Source organism: Rosa rugosa, chromosome 3, assembly GCF_958449725.1.
Source record: "Rosa rugosa chromosome 3, drRosRugo1.1, whole genome shotgun sequence".
Classification (NCBI taxonomy): Eukaryota; Viridiplantae; Streptophyta; class Magnoliopsida; order Rosales; family Rosaceae; genus Rosa; species Rosa rugosa.
In genome coordinates, this window is record NC_084822.1 from 8,795,884 (window position 1) to 8,806,415 (window position 10,532).

A 10,532-nucleotide genomic window follows, 5' to 3' on the forward strand; every position below is an offset into this window, starting at 1 on the left:
TGACATCCGCTCCGCTTTGTATCTGCCAACATGAACTTCCTCTCAATAGTCTCTAGTAGAAAACATACTCCTCCATGAATATGAGGGAGAAGCATGCAGAATTGCATACCAAAAGGACGTCTACGGAAAGTACTTTGCCTCACACACACACACACATGCAATAAGCGATGTTGGATTATGAATCACATGTCAGGCCTATTTTTTTAACATGGCAAAATTAAAATTAGTGAGACTGCGAAAAGCCAAACCCCCTTCCTCCTTAGGATTACATAAAGCATTCCAAATCTTCCAATGTATCTTCTTTTTGTCTAAAGTAGAACCCCACTAAAACCTAGCACACATTTGTTCCAAATCTTTACAAAAAATTTTTATAAACTGGAAGACACTCATGGCATAAGTAGGTAAAGCTTGAGCAATAACTAGAATTAGGATGTCTTTTCCTACACCACTTAACATTTTTCCCTTCCATGTATTAAGTTTCTTGGCCAAGTTATCTTTGATGTATTGAAATGTAGCTGTCTTCTTTCTCCCCACATAAGTAGGTAAGCCGAGATATTTCTCATGTGAAGCCACCATCTCTACTCCTAAAAGACTAGAGACCTCCTCCTTCAAATCCTCTAAAACATTCTTGCTAAAAATCACTGAGATTTTACTAACATTAATCAACTGGCCCGAAGCTCTCCCATAAGTCTCAATAACATCCCGTATCTCATCACAAGCCTCCAAGGAAGCATGAGCATAAAACATACTTAGGGGTCATCAATGGGCTCTGCCGAGCCGGGCAGGGCCACAACATATATATATTTTTTAATTTTCGAGCTGGGCAGTGTTGGGCTTTTTCTTAAAAATCAAGTCCCAAGCCCGCTTAGGCACAAGGCCTTACGGGCTTTTTCGGGCCGGCCTGGGCTTTTTGAGTGGGTAGGGCTAAGCCCATTATATTTATATGTAATGTTCTTTTATTAGGAAAAAAAAAGGGAGAAGAAGCTATGAAAAAATTATAATATGTAATGATTGAATAAGATAAAATATAAAATTAAAAGAAAATATGACCTAATGCAATAATTAGTTCACATATTCAACCAATTACTACATAAAAAATAATTAATACTAGAATTGACTAAGCTTATATAGTAGGGTCGGGCTGGCTTTAATGTGCATATAATGGGCCAAGCGGGCTTTAATGGGCTGGGTTGAAGGCCAGCTTGAGCTTTGAACCCTCCGCCCTAGCCCTTCCTCATGCCTAACAGGTAGGGTCGAGATGGGCTTTGTTGCAGGCCAGGCCGGGCTTTTGGTCACTGGGCCAGGTTGGCGCTCATGGGCTTTTGGGATAGTGGGCCAAATGATGACCCCTAAACATACTATCATCGGCGAAAAGAAGATGATTTACAGAGGAAGCATTGTCACATACCTCGATCCCAGACAATAAATTAACCAAATTTCTATTTTTTTTGAATTAACGTACAGAATCCCTCAGGTCCAACTAGAAACAAATAAGAGACATATGGTCCCCTTGCCTCAAGACCCTACTCGAACAGACACAACAGTGACGTTTCTCATGCAACAAGAAAGAATATCTCACAGGGCTGATACACTGCATAACCATCGTAATCCAATCATGTGCAAAATCAAAACTGTGTAAAACTTTCGGTAGAAAAGTTTTCTCTATCCTATCATATGCCTTGCTTAAGTCAAGCTTCAAAGCTATACAACCCTCATTACCTTTTTTTTATTGTGCACGAAATGAGCAATCTCATTAGCCACTAGAATGTTATTAGTAATTAACCTCCCTAGCACAAACACACTTTAAAAAGAGAGATTAAAAGGCAAAATCAGTTTCAACCTATTGGCCACAACTTCGGAACAAGTTTTATAGATAACATTATAGAGTGCAATTGGCCTCAAATCCAACATCTGTTCAGGGTTATTCACTTTTGGGATGAGACAAATGTGTGTGACATTAATTTGTCGTAAAAGTTGACCTGATTGTAAAAGTCTTTGCACTGCTGAGGTGACATCCTCTTCAATAGTCTCCCAGTAATGTTGGAAAAACAACTGAGGCATACCATCTGGCCTTGGTGACTTGGTAGGATACATTTGAAATAAGGCACATCGAACCTCCTCATGATTACAAGGAGCACACAACTGATCATTCATAGCTTGAGGTATACAATGCTGGATGGTTGCAAGAATAGTGTTAATCATTTTAAGGTTAATATCTTAAGTAGTAAACATCTTGGTAAAATAGGAAGTGACTACTTTCACCGTTACTTCATCATCATCAAATCAGATTCCTTCCTAATTATATAGTCCTTGTAGTAGATTTTTGCGCCTTCTATTTAAAGCCTTTCTATGAAAAAAAAAAAAACAAAAAAACTTGTATTTATGTCCCCCTCTTTAAGCCAAGTACGTAATCTTAGTGCGTTGACGCTAGAAGGTCTCTTCTTGTGATAAAAGGACTTGGAGACGGTTCTTCAAATTCTTCTTCTCAGACTGCACTACCTCCGATATAGAAATGTCCAGCTCTTCCATACAAGCTCTAATACTAAGCATATTCAACTGCCTCGCCCTAAAAGCCTACCTTTTCCATTTATCTCAGTGCATACATGTATGCAAAATCTTTTTCATCACACAGTATGTAGGCGTCCTAGTAACATCAGTGTTCCATGCTTCCTTCACCACTCATCACATTCAGTATGTTGCAACCAATAAGCTTCAAATTTCAACCAATGATGGTGTGGATGATGTACCAAAGGCATCGAACTGACAAGACTAGCCCTGGATTTCACCCTGAAATTTGAAGTGGGCAAGCGGGGCTTACCTTAGAAGAAACTCTATTGAAATTTTGACAGAGTCACTCTTAAAAATGGACTGCCCAAAACCTGTAAAGATATTCGCACACTTCGTACTATTCCAAATCATCCTCAGCTCCTGGAGCCAACATACTCCCCACAATTCACAACCAACGTCACAACTAGATAATATGAATATATAACACTGAAACTTCTCAAATTTACAAGTACACAAATGGTTGGTAATCGGAGCAATCTAATAGTTTCATAGGATATACAAGATATAAGGGTAGGATAGATAAGCTCTACAATGCTAAAGCAGTGACAACTATGCCTCGACTCTAAGTACGCTCGACCACAACTATTCTAATCTATAAAATGGGCATTTGAAACTGAAGGGTCTAGGGGAAAGTATTCGAAAAACATGTTAGCATGAGTGGACAAAAAGAAATATTCACATTAACTGAAACTAAAAGGAACTTTAATATTTTCTCGTTTTAATCTTTTAAAATCAACTATGCATGCAAACATTTATAAAACTTTTCTTAAGGAAAATCTTGTATAATCAAATCAACCCCGCTGGTTAAATAGAAAGGTAGAATATGGGGAAGGAAGGATCACCATACAATAAAGAGCCTCCCATGCTCGGGTTGGAGCTTCACAAGCTCTTATAATAGCCTCCCAGGCTAAAAGCTCGACTACAACCCATAAGATATTATGAAGGGGAGAAATGAGCTAGCTAGCAATAAAATACAACCCAAGTATGGTGATAAGAAAATCCGAAATCGATAATCAACATTCCCAATAAATCTCGAATGAAACTAAAATCGCAAAAGAAGGATAAGCACGAGTACGATTCTCAATCATACTCTAAAAATTATCAAAAGATATCAAAATCAAATAATCACAATTAACCAATCCGATTTAGCTATTCATAAAGAAAATCATAAACCGAAAATCTCATTTTCGGAAAGTTCATAAAATAACGAAAATCAATTTCAATCCCCCAAAAATCTTGAATAAATAAATTATCGCAATCTAAAGCACGAGTACAGTTTCTAACCGCACAAAAAAAAATTTCATAACAATTTCATGCTCGAGAAAACATATAGTAAATCAATGCGATTAATAAACCTAGAGATTCTCAAATCGATAATCAAATATGCTAGATTAATGAAATTCATAATTCAATTAGTAAAAATGTTTCGAAAAATTCTTCAGAAAGCTCCATATCATTTCATACTTGAAGCAAATCCATTTTCAAAAATCATAATGGAAATTGAGTCTGGTTAACAATTCTCAATCCATTTCCGAAACCAAATGATATGCTCAAATAAATAAAACTATTATTACAAAAATCTTTACATGCTTATATATAGTAAAAACAAAATGTCCACTCACAGTACAACTTAGGGCGTCACGCGTAAAGATTTCCTAGTTGAGCAGCTGCAAAACTAGGGGGTCACCCTCCAAAATCTAAAATTTCCGAAACTCCTTAGAATCAAATTAAACTTCACAAACATCGTTGTTTCATCAATTCTGCTAGTTCTAGAATGGAAACAAAGAAAATTCAACAGTCATATTTCTATAAATTACACCCAAAACTCCAAACTCCGAAGTTTTCTGATCGATATCAAACTGTAAGACCTCAGAAATTTGTTATTAATTCCTAAATGTTTCCTGGGATTAATAAAGTGTTCGTTTGCACGATTTCGTGGTTCGAGGGTGGAGTGGAATTATTTTCGGACGAATAATTATTCGAAGTGCACGTTTTAGGGGGTTCACAAAGGTTGACTTTTTATACATTGGGATTCTCCAAAATCTTCCTTCACAAAAGTCGTAGAGCGCGTCGATACGAGTTCGTGGACATGTGGAACACGAAAATCGGAGTTCGTATGAAAAAGTTATGGCCTTCGGAAAAAGTTTCAATTTTGGGATATATAGGAAAAATCCGAAAATTTTATCAGAAAATTAGAATTTCCAAAAAGGGAAATATCTTCTCTATCCTCTCTCCCGAGTTTTACCGAGCAGCCACCTTCGCCGGCTGATTTCTTCCTCCTCCGGCCACCAATTGAGGAGCCGTTTATTCCTATCTCTTCGCCTCACTCCCAACTTCGTCTCCGTGAAGTTTCACGGTGTGGGTAGACCTGTACAGGGCGCTACAAGGCCGGGAAGTTTGGCTGCGGCAATGCTTCGAACCCAGATCAGAACTTCCGATTCTGGCCACCTCAGGCGGTGATTCTTGGGGGCTTTTGAAGCCCAGAGGACGTAGATGCTTCCCTCCAAGCAGCTTGCAATGATTCAACCTGTGGAGCTCGAATTTGGAAGATTGGGAATCTAGGGTTCTTCGAATTTCTGAACTTTTGAGGTAAATTCCGGCCATATGGCTTCGATTCAGACTTTGTGCTAGTTATGAAAGTTTCAATTGGAGTTGAGATGAAGAACTTTGATGTTGGAAGTTTTGTCAATTTTTGACTTTGGTTTGGTGGCGGTGCCGCCACTGTGGTGGTGGGTTCCGGCAGCTTCCGGTAACCTCTGGGGCAGTTTCTGCTCCTCAGTGCGATCTACTCGTCGATACGAGCATTTCGATATATAGTTTGTAATTTTTGGAAATCGTATGAGCATGTTATGAATGTTCCAAGTTTTAAGGTTTTCGGTTCGATCGGTTTTCGATCCGTGAGGATTCGGCCGTCCAATTGACTTGTAGTTTTGTTATATTGATCGTATAAGTATTCCGGAGGCCTCGGGTGGTCTCAGATGAAGTTTCGCCTTGATTGGCATTACTTTTGGGGATTTTAGTTCAACGGGGGTTTGAACTTTAATCGTTTTCAATCCGTATACTAAGTTGTGATGCATTTTACTTAGGTGATTGATGGAGTGTGTTCTGTACTTTATCTCGGCTGTAAGAGAAGACGCAGCGGGATTTAGAGGTGAGTAAATCTCACGGTGTTCGGTTGATAAATTAGTTATGTTTAATTTAGTAGATTTAATTATTAGCATGCAAAATCATATTTATCAAAATAAATTATTTCTTTTAAAATATATGAACTTGATCGACAACGGTTCATGGGTAAGTTAAAACAATGTTTTGATATAAAATGATTTTCCAGAAGTATAATTTATAAAACTATAGTTGGTATTAGTGGTCATTCCTGCGTGAATGATTACGTGTGTGTGTGTATATATATATATATATATATTTACGTGGAATATATATATATATATATGGATGGTGTGACATTGTGATGTGCGTATGAACTGTGAATTATTCAAAATGTGGTTTTGTGCGTTTACTCTTTGTGGAAAATTCATTATATCAGGGGCTTGTTCATTTGTCGTGTTGAAAGAGTAATTGAGTTGGGGTAACATTTTGAGTCATGTGGGATTCTTTGTAAATGTTTGCTGATCTTCAGATCTGGAGTCACTGTGGGTGACCGTTTGCTAATCTTCTGATCTGGAGTCACTGTGGGTGACCGTTTTCTGATCTTCAGATCTGGTGTTTATTTGGAGTTGATGGGTGATCATCTACATTAGTCAAAGTCGATGGGTGAACATCGACTATCGACTTTAGTTTGGATGGGTGATTATTGACTTTAGTGTGAGTTGTCTGACTTCTTCATTTATTTTTCTTTTCCTTATAATTGTTGAATTTTATGTAATGTCCTGAACTAAGTTATATGCAGGGATTACTGTCTTTTGAATTGTTTGTTTTATTGTAATCTCCTTAACTAAGTTATATGCAGGGATTACTGCCTTTTGTATTGTTTGCTTTATTGTAATCTCCTGAACTAAGTTATATGCAGGGATTACTGCTTTATGTATTGTTTGTTTTAATGTAAATTCCTGAACTAAACTCTATGCAGGGATTTATATGATTTCTTTTGTTTGTTTTCATGTGATCTCCTGAACTAAGTTTCTATGCAGGGATTATTGATTTTGCTAAATTCTTATTGTGGGTACAGTTGTGGGTTGTGATATGTAGTGATTGATAAATGAGTTGGGATGGCATGATTTTGGCAACCGCGTTATGTTGAGGGAAATGAGTATGATTTCCTGGTTGTGCCGTTGAGGCAAAGGAATAGTGATCTAATAGATTGTGGGGATGTAAAATGAATTGAGAGACAGAGCATGTGGGTTTTTAGTTGGGTTGAAATTGTTGAGCATGTTATTGATTAATTTGAACTTGACGTTTTGTTGTGATAATTGCATATTGTTTTTGTTAAGCTAAGATGGTGAAAGCAAGTATTTTGTGGAATTAAATGTTGTTGCTTTAATTATCTCACGAGCTGAGAAATTATAAGCATGAGTGACGTGAGTCACTTTAATTGAGTTTACTCATACGGGCTGAAAAGCTTACCGGGTTTGTTTTGTTCATTCCCGGTGCACTATTCTATTGTGTAGGGGTTTTTGTGCAGGTTTGATTATCGTGTGATCATTATCAAAGCTGAGGTGTACGTTCGATGGCGTGGACGTGGAAGGGTGCTCTTAGTTTTAAGTCTTCCGCTGGGTAGTGAGTTGTGGTGGGTGTGTTTACTTATTGAATTGTCATTCAATTTGATTTGTAAACTATCTGTAATGTAATATGTGACTCTAAAGAACGATTCGGTATTGACATTGTGAGTTCAGTTTGTTTGTTACTTAGTTTAAATGAAAAATTTTCTATATGTGTTTTCTTGTGTTTGTTCTCGCGTTTCAGATTTGAATTTTTTTTATTCAAAATTCGGGGTGTGGCACAAACCTTCACAAAAATCCACAAAATTACATCAACATGTTCGCATTGTCGAGCTCTATCTAACAAGCTAAAGAAACTCAATAGAAGCGGTGGCACGCGCTACCCGTAACGGCAGCCAGCCACTCCTCAGACCACCCAATCTCGGCTCAAGGCCTAAATCAAAACCTTCCTCTCAATAGCCCCAACAACTTCTTCAACTACGACAAATCAAAATAACAACGAGTTTGGCAGGAATTTACCTCGAAAAGGAAAAGGGGCCGAAATCTTCCCAAGCTTGATTCTCCTTCCTCGTTGCGATTCGTGATATGCACTTGGAGGGATGATTGTACATGCAAAGAGCTTCAAAAACGAACCGCTATAATCGGAAATGGTGGTCGAAAAATGGATCTCTAACCTGGTCTTGAAAATGGGTCGTCCGCCGCACAAATAATGTTGAAATTGCTTCGTAGGCGTGATTCGATCTAAACCACCACTACAGCTTCAAGGCGAGGAAGAAGCAGTCCAGATGGGATTGGTGGCATGCATTTTGGTAGCCGGACGGCGAAGATATTGTCGGGTCACCATTTAGGTAGCGGTGAGGGTCGAGTTGGCTACCGGGTCAACGTAGAGAGAAAAGTTGACTAGGGTTTGGGTGAATTCTGACTTCCACTTACCCGAAATGTTAAATTTCCTATTTGTACTCTCGTTCGAAAATGGTAACTCGAGCTTTTTAGACTCTAACTTTCTCATACGAATTCCGATTTGAGCGTGTCACGTGTCTACGGACTCGATTTAATGTCCTCTATGACTCTCAAGAAGAAAATTTCTAAATAACTAATCTATGAAAGGTTGACTTTTGGGAGTGCCTAAAAGTCAAAACAGAGTTAAAAAGTGAAGATAATTGTTGTATACCGTCCGAATTACAAGTAAACAGGTAAATTGAGGTACGGGGTGTAACATGAACTAGCCTCAACAAGATTGGAGCATGTTCTAAATCATTGGGGGGTCAGTGACGTAACCTTGAGTTACCAAAAATGTCACACCACAAAGGGGTACAAACAGCCCTATCAAGACACAGCTATGTCATTGAGTTCCACCAACTGCACATAGGGCAAAGATACCCTAAATCAAGAAAGCCACCATGCCCTAAGGCTTCACGAAAGCCTCTCATCTGTCGTTCAGCCCTTAACATATGTTAATCGTCTCACTGCTATTCAGAATCTCATTGAAGTCATCGATTACAACCCAAGGAAGTGAATCAAGCTCATTGAGTTCCCTTAACAGCGTGCACGATCGGTCCCTATCTATTGTCCTTGCATAGCCATAAAATTTGATCAGTCGCCAATTAGGATCTCCTGGACCGCCTTCAATAACCAGGTTAATGTGATATGCAGACGAGATGCGCGGCTGAACCACCATATCCAAAACATACCTTAACCACCCCCCCCCCCCCCGGCCCGCAGCGGCGAACTCCCATCACTCAAGACCTCCTTATAGTGTTGAAACCCTAACGCTGTATGCAAGTCAAGAAAGTTTGACATACAGCTGAATTTCATCTAAAAAAAAGACAATTTGAGGATGATTCTGAGATATAAGATCCTACCAAAGCCCTCTTGGTTGTATCATTGCATATTCCACTACAATTCCAACTGAGAATATTCATATTCATGGCAGATATATTATAACCAACGATCTAGAAATCTAGAGGCAAGCCTTAGGTCGAAGACGCAAATCCTAGGTCATATTGTAATGAAGACTTTGAATTGCTACTACTACTACTTCCACCACTACTCCCACTACTAAAAAGATAATGGATGTGTGTTTTTTTGTCCTTTATGAGTTTCAAAGAGAATGTTATAAAATTTTGTTATGTTTCCTTTTCTTTCTGTCTTGATCATATTATTTACATGTGTGAGGTTCTAATGCGAACCTTAAAATGAGGACTTTTACATTAATGGTTGGATGACATGTGAGTTGTAGAATTAATATTTCAACTAAAATTTGGACCACTCATCCAATCGTTGATTTGAAAGTCCTCACTAAAGCCTTATTTAAATTTTTCAGATACAGTTCGATTAAAACAATAAGAATCAATGAGTTTAAGGTTAAATGGTAAATCAATCTTCTATCTTCTGTGAGGCACGTTCGGGTATGAGAGAGTATTCAGTGCACCGACGTGCACTTGCACCAACAATATTAGACGGCTGGATAACCCTCTTTTTTAAAAAAAAAAAGAAAAAAAAAAAAGAGACGGCTAGATAACCTCAAGTATGTAAAAGTAAAACGAATTGGAATTGGTCTACTCATTTCATTTCATAGTCCCTTTATATGGGGAGAGAATTACAACGGAAATATCAATTACAATGATGACATTAAATGCTAATTGATCAGTAATTGTGCTAATTGTGCTGATTGATGGTAATCACTGATTACAACGGACTAAATTTTGCTTACTACCCTATACTTTCAATGGTTCATCAGTTCAGTCCATGCACTTCTAATTTAATCAGAAAAGTCCTTGCACTCTCCAATTTCATCAAATCGATCCAATCCGTCACCATTCCGTCAATTTTCGGGGAAAATTGACAAACTACCCATTTGCATTCACAACATTGACGGGTCGGCGGGCTGCCTAGCGATGGGTAGTTTGAGAATTTTCCCTGTGAGAAGGTCCCACGTCAGCATTTTAACAGCAAAATTGACGGAATAGTGACAGATTTGATCGATTTGATGAAATTAGAGAGTGCAAGGACTTTTCTGATTAAATTAGAAGTGCAGGGATTGAACTGATGAACCCTTGAAAGTACAAGGTAGTAAGCAGAATTTAATCCTATGTTTTTCCTTTAACACTCCCCCTTGTGCCAAGTCAAAGACGAAATGGTGCATGAGTTGTTGCCTCACTAAAAACCTTGCCAAGTAACAATAAAAACCCTGTGGGACAAAAAATACACCTTGATCGAAGGAAAAGAGCACAACACACCTTTTACATTTGAGGATGACATGTGTGTGTTAGACTCCCCCTGACGTCTACA

At 38.3% G+C, this 10,532-nt stretch overlaps 1 protein-coding gene across 1 annotated transcript; it reads right to left on the reverse strand.

Moving 5' to 3' along the window:
• Positions 1-324: 324 nt before the first annotated feature.
• LOC133737152 (uncharacterized) lies at positions 325-747 on the reverse strand. Its single transcript, XM_062164767.1, has one exon. The coding sequence runs from the start codon at positions 745-747 to the stop codon at positions 325-327; it is 423 nt and encodes a 140-aa protein (XP_062020751.1).
• Between the last annotated feature and the right edge of the window lie 9,785 nt (positions 748-10,532).

Bases quoted from the DNA above. Each gene is read 5' to 3' on its own strand.
- LOC133737152 (XM_062164767.1), bottom strand. From the start codon at position 747: ATGTTTTATGCTCATGCTTCCTTGGAGGCTTGTGATGAGATACGGGAT.